The sequence below is a fragment of the Mus musculus genome, chromosome 1 (genome assembly GCF_000001635.26).
Source record: "Mus musculus strain C57BL/6J chromosome 1, GRCm38.p6 C57BL/6J".
Lineage (NCBI taxonomy): Eukaryota > Metazoa > Chordata > Mammalia > Rodentia > Muridae > Mus > Mus musculus.
In genome coordinates, this window is record NC_000067.6 from 74,432,837 (window position 1) to 74,449,564 (window position 16,728).

Here is a 16,728-nt window from a genome sequence, read left to right on the forward strand (position 1 = left end):
GCTGTCTACAGAGGCCAGAAAAAGGCACCAAATCCCCTGTAATGAGTGACAGATGGTGTGAGCCATCATCATGTAGATGCTGGGAACTGCTTGCGTCCTTTCTAAGAGCAGCAACTGCTCTTAACCTCTGAGCCATCCTCCCAGTCCTTGACTTTTTTTTAAAATTTATTTTATATGAATATGAGGGCATCAGATTCAGAGGGTTGTGAGCCACCATGTGGTTGCAGGGAATTGAACTCAGGACCTCTGGAAGAGCAGTCAGTGCTCTTAACCACTGAGCCATTTCTCCAGCCTGACTTATTTATTATTATTTTAAATCATGGATATATTATAAGCATAATGTGAGAAAGCTTGAGTTTAGTGCCAAATGGGGAGAGGAAGATTTCAGACATTTTTGGCTCCCTCAAACTCTAAAGGTGAGCTATTATTAACAAGAGTGGAATGACGGCTCTTGATGGCGGCGGCGGCAGCAGGAGGGTATGGCAGTGCTGATGAATCAGCCTCTGGGAGGTAGATATGAGCATGGGCAGGGCTGGTAATCAGCTGGCAGGCCTGCAGAGCCCAAGAGCAGGGCCGTGAAAGATACAAGCTCACTGGGATGGGTAGTCTCTGCCTTCTAGCTGGGGTCAGAGTCCAGCAGTCTGGACACAGTTGAGAGGTCAGCCTTACTGGGCCCAGGGGATGGCAGTGGGGGTGACGACAGGTATGGGTACCATGGATCCATGTACAGAGCTTAGTCTGTCATTGGAGCTATAATTGTGACAAATATAGGGTTCCAGTAACAGACGTGGTACCCAGTTCCAACCCACTGATATCCTTATTTACGGCATTTCCAAACTGCCCTCCCAGGAGACTTGAGGAGAAAAGGCCCATGCCTGGGAGGCAAGTCTAATGACAGGGTAGGGAACTGAAATGTCATACCCACCTGAGCTTGAAACCCATCTAACAGTGTAGCTTAAGAAGCTGCTCAATAGCCGGGCAGTGGTGCCGCACGCCTTTAATCTCAGCACTTGGAAGGCAGAGGCAGGCGGGATTTCTGAGTTCGAGGCCAGCCTGGTCTACAGAGTGAGTTCCAGGACAGCCAGGGCTACACAGAGAAACCCTGTCTCGAAAAACAAAACAAAAAACCAAAACCAAACCAAACCAAAAAAACAACAAAAAAAGAAGCTGCACAATGTAGCCGCTCTAGGAGCAGAGAAATGTCCCCTGGGGCAACTCCACTTCAGAACAGCCTGATTTAAACTGGGCTTTGCACATAGTAGGCAGGCAGGTGCTGGTGCACTGAGCTCTCCTACCTGTATCTTCCAAGTTCTGAGTTACAGGAGTGCGCCACCAAGCCATTTTCTCCAGCCTTTGAAATCTTATTATTTATGGGTATTTTGCTTGAATATGTGTACCATGCCCATGAAGTACTCCTGGAGGCCAGAAAAACCAAAAAATAAAACCCCCCAACAAACAAAAATCAACAAAAAGAAACATCCCTGAGCTGTGTGGTAGTGTACACCTTTAATCTCAAGTACTCAGAAGGCAGATGCAAATTCATCTCTAAGAGTTCAAGGCTAGCCTGGTCTACGAAATGAATTCTGGGCAAGCCAAGGCTACACAAAGATAGCCTGTTTTAGAAACAGTTCCCATTTTGGGCTAAGAATATAGCTTGAGTTTGAACTGTGCAGCATAAAAACTGCCTGGAGGAACATGCCTGTGATGTTAGCAAGTGGGAGGTAGTAACAAGAGGTTCAAGAGTTCAAGTTCCAGCCTGGGTCCCGGGAAAACCTAAACTCCTACTTCCTAAGAGTAGGAGCCTGGAAATAACAGAAGTTCCTTAAACAAGCCAAGATCTGAGATTTGACTTCAAGCCTAACGTGGCCTGACTGACTACACGGACATTTATTCATGTCACACTTCCTCCTCCTCCCCTTCCCTGGCTCATGACAATGTTGGCTTTTGTTCCTCTTCTGTTTGATCATATGCCACATCTGTATGATTCATCTTGAGCAAACCCAGGGGAAGACTGTGACCTTTGCCCTCTGGTCTCTTCTAGGAGCACCTGTCCACCGAAGACTTCACTAGGGCCTTGGGCATGACTCCAGCTGCCTTCTCTGCCCTGCCTCGATGGAAGCAACAAAACATCAAGAAAGAAAAAGGACTGTTTTGAGAATTGAAGCTCTCTGGCTGTCCAGCAGCCCCTACCCTGCCTTCAAGGGCTTTGTGCCGCCATTACTGGTTTTAGTCCTGTGGCAGATGAAAATGTCCAATTGTACCTGTGAGCCACAGTGTGACAATTCCTTTTGTTTATAATAGTAATTTGCCCATTCCTTCAGACGCATGCCACAGACCCATGGAAATCTTGTAGAGTTTTCTTTTCTTAGATGGACAGCTAAGTACTCCAGGAGACATTAGCGTCTGGGGGTTTCTCTGGCACCGTCACTCACTCAGGATCTTATCCTGATCTTACCCTCCTCACACTCAAAAGGGAGGGCTAAGGCCAAAGCTGGGCTTACAGCTCTAACCCAGAGCCTTTGCAAAGCTCCACAGACTCCTCAAATGACAACACCAGGAACATGGGTTTGCTACGTGAAGTCCAATCAGAAGCCAATAGGTGATTTTCTCTTAAAACTGGTTATCCAGTGTCCCCAGGAACATGTCCCTTTAAACAAATAAATCAAACTAATATGAGGTTAATAAAGGCTTTAATGTCTCTCACACATTAAAACAAAACAAAACAAAAAAACCAAATCTGTATAATTTAAAAAGAAAACAAAACCAGGGAAAACCCTTAAAGGAAAAGAGGAACAGTTCTGCTAAAACACAGATAAAGCGCCGTTCCACACAAACGTCAATAATCAGAACCCAAGTCACTCTGAACACAAAGGAAAAAAAGCCACCTCACAAATAACGTGGCCAAAGCTGCCAGCAAACCTGGGAGTGGCTCAATCAGCAAAGTGCAGGAACCTCACTTGTTCCCTCCCCCAGGCATGAAGAACCTCTACCAAGAGGCCAGGGAGGGCGAGGAGGAAGTGTGAAGAGGAAGGCAGCAAGGGCACAGGTGCACACGCTACAATGGCCTCCCTCTTGCCCTCTCCTATTCTGACTGACTAGTTCAGACAACTGCCCTTTGTTCTTGGTCTGGCTTGATACACCTGGATCTTGACTGTCATCCAGCTTTCTCTCAGGCCTGAGGACTATCTCCTATCTCTAAGTTTTAAGTCTACTGTCATTAAAATGTTTATTCATATGGGAACACCTATAATTAAAACCTCCAGACCTTAGACACGCGGCACTCATGGAAAGTACAGTTTCCTAATTGTGTATAAATGAGACTGCTCAGATCTAGTAACTAAAGCAAGCCACCAAGGAGTCTACTGTGGCGACATACAGAGTACCCCTGTTATAAAACGGCCAACAAACTATAGAGTTTTTCAATAAAATAGTTCTCCAGATGGTAAGACAATATAGACAGAGTTTTAAGTAATGCACTACAAGGGTGTTAGAGGGCAGAAAGCTGTATTTGCAGGGGGATGTTACTATAAAGCAGGCAGAAGAGTGGACAGTTTTATGCAACTTTTATGTGCTGGGCTGAAGTTTCTGAAAGTGTCGGTGTATGTACAAGGTCCACATGAACTTCGATCTAGTTATGAGATCTGCATATGGGTCTACACCACACCACAGCAACTGAGGGATGGAGGGAAAAACTCAGTCACTATGCTGAGGTTTGAACTATTAGAGCTTTCCCCTAAGTTTTATACTTCGTCTAGAAGATAAAAAAAAGTGAAGTCCAATATTTGCACTCAGAGTTAACCGATTTGTAAGCACTACACCTTAAAATGTACATACATCTACATTTGCTATGTCTGCTACTGCTGAGCTGTTTAGGTTAAACCTGATCATAGAAAGTAAGAAACCAATTTGGAATCAGAAAATAAACAATTCATGTATTTACTTATTCTTCCTGCTGGGACAAAGCTTATGAGTGTGTGTACACACACTATCCCTACGAAACAAGAGCACTGCCTCCCTATAGATTTAAGTGACGGTCTTGGCTATTAAAATAAACAACATTCACATGCAGCTTTTTAACTCTGCATAACATGGCGGGTGGGGGTGGAAAATCAACTTTTTAGTTTATTCTCTTTCCCAGTTTTGGCTAAGATGAGAAGACTGCATAGAGTACTAGTTGCTATAAAATTCCAGTTCAGTCATTTAAAGTAACATAACCATACATTTGGCATTTTATACAGGAAAGTTATTATGCTGACTGAAGGGAACCAACACCCTCTGTTCCTATCTAATAATCTGCCCCTTCTTAGCCTAACATGTTAACTGTTCTATCCCCCAATTCTTTGATCACAGTATTAAAAAAAGAGACTATATTTACTCATAATTTTAAAATAGACACAGGCAGCTTAGAACAACCAGTACCCTATCAATACAGTCTAGGTGAGATTGCCATTTGGAGTCAAGCAGTCAGTTAAAGGAAAGAAGGGAGCAGGGAAGCTGACAGGTCATCATATGGACTGGACATAAAATTCAAATCCTAAATTTGCAAGGAGTAACTATTTATAACTAACACAAGTCCTGCCCAAGACATGGGAGTCAAAAGGAATCAGGCTCTGTGGCGAGCCACGGCCTTCTAAGTCAACAGGGACACAAGCAGGTATGAGAGTGGTCCAGATGCCCAGGAGGCAGTCCAGACTGAGGGCATCATGTCTGCGTCCTCATGCCATGATGCAGAGCCTTTTTTTTTTTTTAAATTAAATAAACTTCCTCATCATTTCAACTGCTCGAAGTTCTCCAGTAGAGACAAGAGAACTCACTAAAGCACACCATCATCACCCTGGGTGCTCAAGACAACCAGTCACTTTCAAGAAAAACAAGACAAAAGGAGACTCCTGCTCGAGGTGAAACAACACAATTTAAAGTTAGCTTTAAAAACAAATGTTTTTCTCTGTTGTAAACTGCTGCATACCCTCCCCGTGCCACTGTGGAACATTCACTATAACAATGTGTGCTGGCAGATGGTGGAGTCAGAGTTTCTCAGCAGTCAAAGCCCCGAGGCACACGTCAGCAGTTCAGAGCTTTAGAAGAGGTGATTAGTGAGAATATACCCAGGTTCTAAGAGTCAGGCTGGAGCTCTCTGAATACACTCTTCCAGAAAAGATGCTGCATCTTCAGTGATGGGTTTTAACATCTTCTGAAAATCTAACATGGTTTCATATCTAACTCAGAACTCACAGCAACCCTCCCATTAATAATAGAAGAAAAAATAGGGAACAAAACAAATGCAGACTTCATGTTGCTAAGGTCTGTGCAATCCTAATGACACTTGTGCTGACAGATTCCCCAGGCTCATCATGGTTTCGTTAGCTGCTTACCCAGGCAGGTCACGTGGGCAGAGTGACTCATGCAGTACTTGCCGCTGCACTGACACTTGGTCTCACTCGGAGCACTAACAAGTAAGATATGTACTAGGCACCTTTGATTGATAGCTCCTGGAATCCCCTCCCACTACTTATTTTCACCCTAGCAACACAGTGTTTAGCTTTTAGCTTTAGTGGCCCAGAATCTGCACTGTAAAAAGTGGCATGCCCCTGCTTTCTCTGCCTGCAGGACAGAGACTAGTGTTCCTCCCTGCCCTAAGCATCCCTGTCAGTCCCAGTTGAAGCTGTCTTTGAACCTTTTATAACCGAGGCTGTAATCCATTGGGTCATGCCTGTTCCATGGGAAAATGATACAGAAGAAAATATAAGCTTCTAGCTTTACCATCAGCACGCCACAGAAGACGATGATGAACACACCGTGTGGAGGCATCTGAGAGAAAATGCCAAGGGCATGATAAACAGCAAGTGTGGGGCTGGAACACTCCGAAGCACCAACAATCCATTGTTTGGAAACTGCATGTAAACAGCATGAGAGTCATAAAATCAAAAGAAAAATAAAACTCAAATCAGGCTACAGAAATACCTCTTGCAAGGAAAATAAACTGTTTTTAGTGTAACTAGCTTCCCAGAGAGCTTTACTTACAACAAACATAAAATGTTGGACTTGAGTGAAGCCATTCAAAAGACAAAAAAAAAAAAAAAAAAAAAAAAAAACCAACCCAAAAAGCCCCAAAGTTAAGAGCCAAACGCTATGCGCACCCCCACACTGCCTCAAATGAATGTGCTTGGACACTTTGATTTCTCGGCCAAACAGCTGCAGCATTCACTGTGAGCAAGAGCACTACTTCTGTTGGCTCATCCTAGCTCTTTAAGGCTCCATTCATTCAGTATATGCGTGTGGGTATGTACATATATATTTACAGTATGTATTCATTCCTAAGACAAAAGGAAGCGGCACTCTTGTAGAAGAAAAAGAGGATAATCAGCTATAGATGCGACCAAGGTTTCCATAAAACAGCATGGAGCGTTGCACATGACTGAAGTTTCTTTTGGTTTGGCCCTGAGCTGTTGTTGCTCCTGCATCAAGTAGAGTTCCCAATTCTCTTCGGGCAGAGGACGTCAAGGAGGGTGGCAGTGACAGACGTGCAGCTTGTGCTGACGCCCACGAGGTTCTCCTCATGAAGCCTGACGGGCAGCTCTCCCCACCTCCATGCTAAGCGCCTGAGAGGTTTTTTCTGTCTCCAGCAACTCATCAAAGATCTCCCTTAAAAAACAAACCACAAAAATCAGAAACCAACGAGAAGAGGGAAATACAGATGAGAGAACCCCAAACCAAAGCAAGCAGGACATGGATATTGATAAAGCTTGCACAGTCCTGCTCAGCACTCACACTCTGTTAAGTCAGCGGCTCACTCGCCCGAGCATCTGAGCCCTGGAATCGGATTCTGAGAATGAGGAAGTGCCAGCACTTAGCTGTAGTCACACGATCAGATCTCACCGACAGAACTGAAGACCAGCTTATAAGAAGATATGTCCTACCACAGAACAACCACTGTAAGTATAATTCCCAGAGTCTTCTGCGATGATAATGTGAGCAGAGAAACCATTCGGCAGTTCTGAGGAACCATTAGGAGAGAAACCCTAACTAAGCAAAGACAGGAAACTCTAAAGCCACCAGTCACAGAGTGCCGGGAGCAGAGTGCGAGTGGCTCCAGCCTGTTCCCGCTGTCTGCTGGGGAGCTTACTTGTGCATATAGAAGAAGATATAGCCGCTGCGATCTCGATCACTCTGCACGGCAGCCTCTTGGATTTTAGAGACCTCCAGGTCATTGTAAGTGAACCATGCCTGTTTCTTAATGTCATACACATCACTAATGTAATGACCTGAAACACAGAAAATCAGAAAATTATAGTTTTTCAAAATAAATCTTTTCCTCGGTTACCAGAAGTTTGAGAAAGAGAAACAAATCTTGCAAATCTTGACTTCATTATTATCTGCTTCAGCAATATTTCTCTCTTTCTTCTCTCTCTTTCTTTCTTTCTTTTTTTGGTTTTTCCAGACAGGGTTTCTCTGTGTAGCCCTGGCTGTTCTGGAACTCCCTCTGTAGACCAGGCTGACCTCGAACTCAGAAATCCGCCTGCCTCTGCCTCGCAAGTGCTGGGATTAAAGGTGTGCGCCATCATGCCTGGCGCAATATTTCTTTTTAAAAAATAGAGAATTAAAAGTATAGGTTTTAAACGTGTGTCTACTCCGCAACAGAGTTATATTTCGGCTCTTGGCCTTTTGAGACAGAGTGTCTTTAGGAAGTCTGGTCTTGGTTAACCTTGCACTCACTTATGAGGTTCACAAGGCCATGAGGCTTTTTTTTTTTTTTTTTTTTTTTTTTTTGCTTTTTTAACCATGCCGCTTCTCAGTTGTTCCATGCATGACAGAAATGCACCAAACCCAGAAAGCCAGCTTCTTACTTTAGTTTTTGCATGTGAGCATACATGTGTCTTCCTCAATCACTTCTCTCTTTATTTACTGTGGCTGGGTGTCTTATTAAACTCCGAGCTTGCTGGTTTCCCCTTACACAGCTAGCTAGCTAGGTAGCTTACCCTGGGGAACCCCTTCTGTCTGCCTAATGTGAGGCTAGGATTCCAGACAGGCCACTGGATTTTTATGTGGACTGGAATACAAATTCTAGTCCTTGTGCTTGGAAGGCAAATACTTTAGCTACTGAATCATTTCCCCAGGTTGATAATTTTCTAATAAATATATTTGCTCAGGAGAATATTTATCATCATTTATGAATAGAAGAACCAAAATAGTCACACCAACTTGTGCAGTGTTTGAGAGTACTTTAAGCTGGGCAGTGGTCCCTCACGCCTTTAATTCCAGCACTTGGGAGGTGGTGTTGGGCAGATTTTTGAGTCCAAGGCCAGCCTGGTCTACAGAGTGAGTTCCAGGACAGCCAGGGCTACACCCTGCCTCAGAAAACCATTAAAAAAAAAAGAATAATGTTTTTCTTATCTTTTTATAGATGAGGTTTCTTCATACAGGTCCTGAACTCCTGATCTTCTTGCCTCCACTCTATGAATGCTGGGATCAGAGATGTGTATCCCACTTTCAAATTTATACAGTGGCGGGCATGAAACCTAGGGCTGGCTTCCTGCATACTAGTAGGCAAGCACTTTATCAATCCCATCCTTAGTCTCATAAGTTTTCCTTAAAGTAGTCAACCTACACCTAACAAAGACATGCAAATAATAACAAGTGGGGCAAATGGTGGCTGCTTTGTTAACAAATGGGGAAGTCAGGACTGACGTCCATTTACCTGAGGAAGAAGTGCTCCCAATGTGACTGACAACACTGATGAGCCGATAGGAATGAGGAAGAGCTCCTGTCTGAAAACAAAAGTGGACATAACTCTTCATTTGAATAAACGTAAAATACTGATTTTTAAGTTAATCAAAGGTGATATAGATAATTTTGAGTGCATAGTATAGTAAAAGTAAGTAAAAAACTTCAGTGGTTACATTGTTTATAAACCTCAGCATAGGACCTCTATCTCTAGGAATTGTCCTAAGAAAAAAATTAAAAGAAAGGAATATACTTGGGACTGGAAAAATGGTTCAGCAGTCATGTATGTAAATATTGAGCATCCTGTACTTACACAGCACCTGAGTTTAGTCCCCAGCACCCACACAGGCAACACACCTGTCTATCAAACTCTGGCTTCAGGGGCAACGAGGCCCTCTTCTGGCCTTGACAGAGTGCACACACGTACACATGCACACACACACACAAAAGGTATACTTTCTGTATATTAAATTACTCACTGCAACGTCATAAAAATAACGTTAGCATATATGCAATAAGTTGACTTACTCATGGTAGATCAATTATGTTATTCAACTTTATAGGAAAATTATTCCCATTAGCAACATATTAGTTTATTTTTCAATTCTACATGAATGTATAACTACAACCTTACAGAAAGTTATGTTCAGTTATGTACTTCCTGAACAGCAGAATGAAAAGTTGCTGTGTTACTGCAATAATTACGGATAGATTTCTACATTTTAAATGTATTAAAATATTGTCAATAAAATAAAATAAAATAAATTAAAAGTGAAATTCATACACTATAGGATATACAATAAAAGTCAAACCTGAAGAAGGAATACAGCTATTGGGAAATAAAAAACTACTAGTGGCCGGCAGTGGTAGCACAAGCCTTTAATCCTAGCACTTGGAAGACAGAAACAAGCAGATTTCTGAGTTCAAGGCCAGCCTGCTTGGTCTACAGAGCAAGCTGCAGGACAGGCATGGCTATACAGAGAAACCCTGTCTTGAAAAAAAAAAACAAACAAAAAACATTAGGAATTCATAAATTTTGATGAATTATTTTACTTTGGGAAGTTTATCTTAAGTAGGAGATTCAAAATGGGGAGAACACTATAATCACACACAGTTGCTGAACACACCATTTATTATAATCAAAAATGGAAGCTGTATGGGGAAGCATGTTTGTAACGCCAGTGCTCAGCAGAAGGATCTGAATTTTAGTTCACCTTGGACTTTATTATATAGCAAAAACCTTTCTCAAAAACCAAAAAGAAAACCCACCACCACCAAAATTAACGTAAATGTTCAGTGTTAGTTAAAAATTACCTAAGTAGTATGTTCATTTAAAGGGCTGTAGACATTAGAATTAGCTCAGGCTGGAGATGAGACTCAGTTAGTAGATTGTGTATGTGGCTACATAAAGCCCTGGGTTCAGCATGGCACTCCATAGACAGAGCGTGGTGACAAAGTCTACAGTGCCGATACTCGAGAGGTTAGGGTTATCATTGGCACATAGTTGGTTCTTTGTTAGTCTGAACTACAGGAGATTTCATTTAAAAAAAGAAACAAGGGGCTAGAGAGATGGCTCAATGGTTAAGAAGAACACTGGCTGCTCTTCCAGAGGTCCTGGGTTTAATTCCTAGCAACTACACGGTGGCTCACAACCATCCGTAAAGGGATCTGATGCCCTCTTTTGGAATATATGCTCCATATACAGATAGAGCACCTATATACATACAATAAATAAAAAACAAATAAAAACATAAAATAAAGTTAAAAAATGGAACAAAAGAACTTGTAAATAATCTTTTCCCCCTTTAGACATAGGATTTGATTCTGTAGTCCAGGACGGTCTTGACCTCTTTTTGGTGGGTCTTCGTGCTTCAGCCTCCCCAGTGCTGAGATTATAGGCATGAGACACTAAGTCAAGCGAATAGTATTTAACCAGCAGAATAAAAATATTGCTTAGGTTATAACATTTTAAAGCACATATGAAGGTGGGAATGACAAAATAATATATTAATAGTTGCTAATAATAGTTGTGTGCTAAAAGAGTATAATCCCAAGTAATTGGTATTTTTGGGAAAAAGCAATTATTTGCAAAAAGAGAAGGATGGCCGGGCGTGGTGGCGCATGCCTTTAATCCCAGTACTCAGGAGGCAGAGGCAGGCGGATTTCTGAGTTGGAGGCCAGCCTGGTCTACAAAGTGAGCTCCAGAACAGCCAGGGCTATACAGAGAAACCCTGTCTCGAAAAAACAAAAAACAAACAAAGAAAAAAAAAACAACCAACCAACCAAACAGAGAGAAGGATGCTGGACATGGTAGCATACACTTTTAATCCCAGCACATGGGAGGCAGAGCCAGGTGGATCTCTGTGAGTTTGAGGTCAAGTTCCAGGATAGTTAGGGCTACAAAGAGAGACCTTGTCTCAAAAGAAAAAAAAAAAAAAAAAAACAAACAAAAAAACCAAAAAAAAAAAAAAAAAAAAAAACAACCCAAAAACCAAAACCAACCAAAACTAACAACCAAAAAAAAAATATAGGAGGGTATACCAATATGTTCACTATTACAGAATTAACTGAATGAGTAGGACTCACTAAATATAAAGATACATTAGTAGTGACTTGGAAAAATTGAAGGCAATGGAATATATTTATGTCTTCATTTATATGGATATACATGTTCTTATCTAAGAAAAACATCAGTCAGGATGTATTTCTGTTTAGTTTGGAAGAAATAAAGAGCAAAAGAGAAGAGAAGATGGAGATGCATTGACAGCAGCTGAGAGGCAGAAGCTGTGCTCTACTGAAGGGGAGTTTCTAAAGAGAAGGAGCAGAAGGAACACAGGCAGTGTCACCAACCGTACCTCAGCATTTCTTTTCAGCTCCTCAGCTTCAGCTTCTGTGTACTCCATATCAAAAACATCCTCATTTCCAGAGTCCTCATCTGAGCCCAGGGAATCCAGAAAAGAGTTGTTAAACTCTGAAGAACAGAAAGACGGGTCTTGTAAAGGTCTCAGAGCAGACATAAGATGACTGGGAAGATCTCACAGCTCGAGACAGGCTAGAATTGAGGGGTCCACCTGCAATCCTAACACCAGGCAAAAGGAAGGCTGAAGACAGGGAGTTTGAGAGTACTCTAGACTATAAAACAAGACCATGTCTCAACCAAACCAAACCAAAAACCAAACCAAACCAACCAACCCACCCTCCACCCTGCAAAAAAAAAAAAAAAAAAAAAAAAAAAAAAAAAAAAAAAAAAAAAAAAAAAAACCAAAAACCAAAACAAACAAAAAACCTGAAATAAACCAAAAACCTAGCTTCAAATTTTCATCTTATCATTCTAAGAAAACATAAAATATTCTATTAACATGGTTCCAATTCACACAGGCACCCTAGGAAGTAACTGCAGACACAAGAATCTATGAAAGAAATGGATGATAAACCTTCTTAGAGTTACATGTGACTGTGCATTGCCATGAAGGTGCTGGCAATGGATCCTGGATTCCTTTGGCAGAGCAGCCAGAGTGTTCTTACGCACTGAGCCATCTCTCCAACCCTTCTACCTGGATTTTTAAAGAGAAGGTTTCTCACTAAGATGAGTTTCTAGGAGACTGTCCTCACCTCCCTGTGACTTCAAGTATGCCTTCATCTAGCTTACTAGAAGAAGCTGGGGGGGGGGGGGAGTCATCAACAATTTTACCCAGTTGTGAACCCACATGAGCTACAGTAACAACTGGCATGGCAAGATATGCCCGTGGGTGCAACAGTGGAACAAAATGCTATGGTTGTATCCAGCCTCTTTTTAACTGGATTTAAGGCCTACTTCACAGGAGGAAACTTATACTAAGTACTATAAATCTCACTAAGAAACAATGGCTAGGGAGCTTATAGACCCAAGGGATAAATCTACTACTGTTATTTTGCTAAATGGGCAAAGTATTAAACTGTCCTCTGAAATTAGTGCAGCTATCAGCCCTCATTAGAGACACAGAAACTAACAGTCAAAGGGCAAAGGATCTATGGAGGGTTCAGCTGCAAATAGGACATCTACGCCACACCACTTGCTCCTAAGGCTCAGCGACCACAACAAAAGAAGGGATGGAAAGACTAAGAACCAGAGGTCAGGAGGACTGGAGTGAAACAGTATCTCTGGACATGTCAGGCTGCTCTACTTATGAACTCACAGTAGCTATGACTGCTTGTCCAAGATCAAGCCAGTCATCTTTATAGTGTGGAGTGGTAGTGGTTTGAATGAGCACATGGAAGCTGTAGGTTCACATGTTTAAATACTTGGTCCTAGTTGTTGGAACTGCTACTTTGGGAAGGATTAGGTGAGGCCTTGTTGTAAGAGGTGAGTCATTAGAGGTGCCATTTGAAGTATGTTGCTTGCTCTCTGCCTCATGGTTGTGGGTTAAGACGTGAGCTCTCAACTCTTCCTAATGTTATGCCTTTGCTCCACCATCATGGATTCTAACACTCTGAAACCTTAATTCAAATAAAAGGTTTTCTTTTATAAGTTGCCTTGGTGATAGCATTTTATCATAAGCACAGAAAAGTATGACAAGGGTCAGGGGCCCATGCAGCACCACCACTAACCGAGGATCTGTGGATAGTTTATGACTTCTTAGGGAGGGAGTCAGTTTTCTTTAAGAGTATGTATGGCCTCAGGTATGTTTATCACATTCTAGTGGATGACCTCACATCCAGGAATAGATAGGTGGTAAAATTTGGACTTGATTGGCTATATAGAAAAGCATGCAATTGGTGGGGGCTGTGGAGACATGAGGGTAGATCTGGGAGGAGTAAGGAGAGAGGTGGAACACGAATGACTGAAACATTATACCCATGTATGAAATTCTCAAGAATTACTAAGAATATTATAGTAAATAAAACAAGTATACATGAGCACACCTGGCTTTTTAAGTGGGTGCTGGGAATTAGACTCATGTCCTCATGATTGTATAGCAAGCTCTGTTGGACTTTTGTTTGAAATACATTGCCATAATAAAGGTATCTTGGGGCTGGAGAGATGGTTCAGTGGTTAAGAGAACTTGTACTTGCAGAGGACCCAGGTTCAGTTCCCATGATCCACATGGCAATTCACAATAGTCAATAACTCCAGTTCTTTTCACTTCCACAAGCACGCACATGGCATACATACAAAATACAGGCAAAACACTCAGACATACTTAGGATACACAGATTAACCCTGTCTTCAAAAACCAAAAACCAACCAACCAAACAACAACCCCCCAAAGGATATCTAATCCAAGAAATGAATAAGCTGAGAAAGAACACATAGTTATACAGATAATCCAAGCTTACTTCCCGCAGCTCCCATCTCCTACAAAGAGGCCAAACCAGGTAAGCTTCTAACCCTAGCATGCAAGAGGCAGACAAATCTGTGAGTTCAAGGCCAACTCAATCTACATAGAGAATTCCAGGCTAGTCAGGGCTACATAGTGAGACTCTGTCTCAAGAACAAAACAAAACAAAAGGAGGCCACAGAAAAGCCAATAATTTTCTTTCTTTTTTTTTTTTTTCGAGACAGGGTTTCTCTGTATAGCCCTGGCTGTCCTGGAACTCACTTTGTAGATCAGGCTGGCCTCGAACTCAGAAATCCGCCTGCCTCTGCCTCATAAGTGCTGGGATTAAAGGTGTGAGCCACCACGCCCGGCTTTTTCTTATTTTTTTAAAATATAAAACCAGTTCTTGAAATATAAAGATGGAAATTCAACTTTAGCTCTTAAATTTCATCCAAAACATACAAATTCAGTATATAAGCCATTTTCATTAATGGTTCTACATAAATAATTTGTAAATAAATAGTTCTTTGCTTATAACAAAGCAATAAAAAAAAACCCAAAAAATCAAAAAACAAAACAAACAAACAAACAAAAATCCCACAAAAAAAACCCAAAATCACAGCAGAGGGACATTTAAAAGGCACGACCACCAAAGAATGGAAAAGAAAACATACCACTTCCCTACCTATATAGTGCTAAATGACAGGATTCTAGAGCTCTGTTCTCTGAAGGTTAAACAGTCTCTAGTTTAAGGGATGTGCTGCACAGATGAAGTCATGGTGGATGCATACTGAATGAGGAAAGTGACTCACATCTCCATCTCTGTTGTTATAGTTGGCTCTAAGAACACTCTAGAACAAAGGTAAGAGAATGAAAATACTCCAGGCTCTTGAATAGCCATGAAAGCTGCAGGAAGAGTGTGGATCACACCTTATAATTCCAGTACTTGGGATGTTGACTGCTGTGAACTCAAGGCGAGCTTGGGTTAGAGTAAGACTTAAAAAACTTGATCTGGCAGGGCGGTGGTGGCAAACGCCTTTAACCCCAGCACTTGGGAGGCAGAGGCAGGCAGATTTCTGAGTTTGAGGCCAGCCTGGTTTACAGAGTGAGTTTCAGGACAGCCAGGGTTATACAGAGAAACCCTTCCTCGAAAAAAACCCAAAGACAAAAACAAAAAATACTTGATCTGTTCATGTGCTTACAGGTTACAGTTATCTCTTTAGCTCCCTCATCTTAATGAAAAACTAACAGTAAGCATTATTGGATACATGAACAAGCTTTTAACAAGGGACTACACAGACCAAACACACGAGCTAGAGCAAGCTAAAGGAAAGAATCTACTCAGGGAAGAGAAAACATCAAGCCAATTAACTATTCACAGCCATAAATAAATCATAATTCAGATATTACTCCAGTAAAACAAATAATAAGGCATAAAAGAATAGCCATAAAACAACATATCTTGACAATTAAACAGATGGTAGAGATAGACACTCAGAAGCGTGTGGTTAGATAAGGCTGAAGAAGCTTCCCAGAATGCACACCGAAATGACAAAAACACTCACTAGAAGATGTGAGGAAATCACAAGGGCTAGCTCAACTCTTGGATAACAGACGTTTCAAAGAGAGAAAAGAAAGCGAGGCCTGAGACTATATGCATGGAATTCCAGCATTTCAGAGGGGAGGCAGAAGCATCAGGAATTGAAGGCCCGTTGTGCTGTATGACACCTTAAGCAATTACAATTTCTAACAATTGAAGGACAGACATTTCTAGCTTCAGATTAAGTGTATAAAGTGATGAGTGCTGCACCTGGAGGCAAGACAGAAACAATGAGTGGAGCTACAAGCGTCAAGGGACAAACAAGGATAAAGGAAGGCTTTTACACTTGAGATAGCAACCCTGAACATAACTTTACCCATTGGCATGAAGTTAGGGAGAGAAGTATTTTTATGACTGCAAACCAGGAATCCTATATTCAGTCAAAGTATTAAGAATGAATGAAACTTGCAAGGACTCCAAAATATTTAACCCTTGACTCTTTCTTAAGAAAGCTATTGGGAGAGTGGGAGGATGGATGGGGTGTTCTCCATCAGTACACAGCTGGAACCACACATGGTGGCACATTCCTTTAGTCCTACATTCAAGAGGCAGAGGCAGGTGGATCTCTATGAGATGGAGGACAATTTGGTCTATATAGTGAGTTCTAGGGCCAGCCACAGCTTTATGGTGAGACCCTGTCTTAAAAATAACAAAACAAAATAAAACAAAACTACAGAAGTGAAACCAGGTGTGCTACAGGATCCCATTCCTGGGAGGTAGATGTGCAGCGCAAGATCATCCTTTTGTGGACACCCATCCCAGGTTGTCCTGAAGAAGAAGGAGGCCTGAGAAGTCTAGCTGTGTGTCTGTAACTCTGTCCTAACTACAGTGCTGGCAGTGCTCTCCTCTGCACTCTGCTTAAAAAGTCAGGATCACTCATTTTATACTACGCAAGTGTGTTCTATCTCCATCTGTTTCTGAGAACTGGAGAAAAACCTAAGGCAGTTTAGAAACAGAAATGAAGAGCCATCCAAGATCTCTGTCTACCTCCAGCACTTGGTCCAAATATTCTGCCAAATAACATGACCATGTGTGAGTTTCTAATAATTTGTATGTTTTGGGTTTTTTTTTTAAAAGATTTATTTATTGTTCTATGTAAGTACACTGTAG

The 16,728-nt window shown here is 41.7% G+C and overlaps 2 protein-coding genes across 7 annotated transcripts in view; one reads left to right on the plus strand and one right to left on the minus strand.

The window, feature by feature from the left end:
• Nucleotides 1–2,724, plus strand: part of Vil1 (villin 1) — a 26,177-nt gene extending 23,453 nt beyond the window's left edge. The window contains exon 20 of the mRNA NM_009509.2: nt 2,042–2,724. Coding sequence (NP_033535.2) covers nt 2,042–2,155 — 114 coding nt within the window. The 3' untranslated portion in view covers nt 2,156–2,724. The remainder of the gene's footprint in view (nt 1–2,041) is intronic.
• The window catches only part of Usp37 (ubiquitin specific peptidase 37), a 108,777-nt gene continuing 94,722 nt past the window's right edge, over nt 2,674–16,728 (minus strand). For 3 of the 6 annotated variants that reach the window (NM_176972.4, XM_006496054.3, NM_001310662.1), the window contains 4 exons: nt 11,577–11,692; nt 8,696–8,765; nt 7,124–7,262; nt 2,674–6,642 (listed from right to left, as the gene is read on the minus strand). In NM_176972.4, coding sequence (NP_795946.2) covers nt 6,555–6,642; nt 7,124–7,262; nt 8,696–8,765; nt 11,577–11,692 — 413 coding nt within the window. In that variant the 3' untranslated portion in view covers nt 2,674–6,554. The remainder of the gene's footprint in view (nt 6,643–7,123; nt 7,263–8,695; nt 8,766–11,576; nt 11,693–16,728) is intronic. The other 3 variants (XM_030254923.1, XM_006496057.4, XR_373256.4) reach the window with 2 other exon arrangements.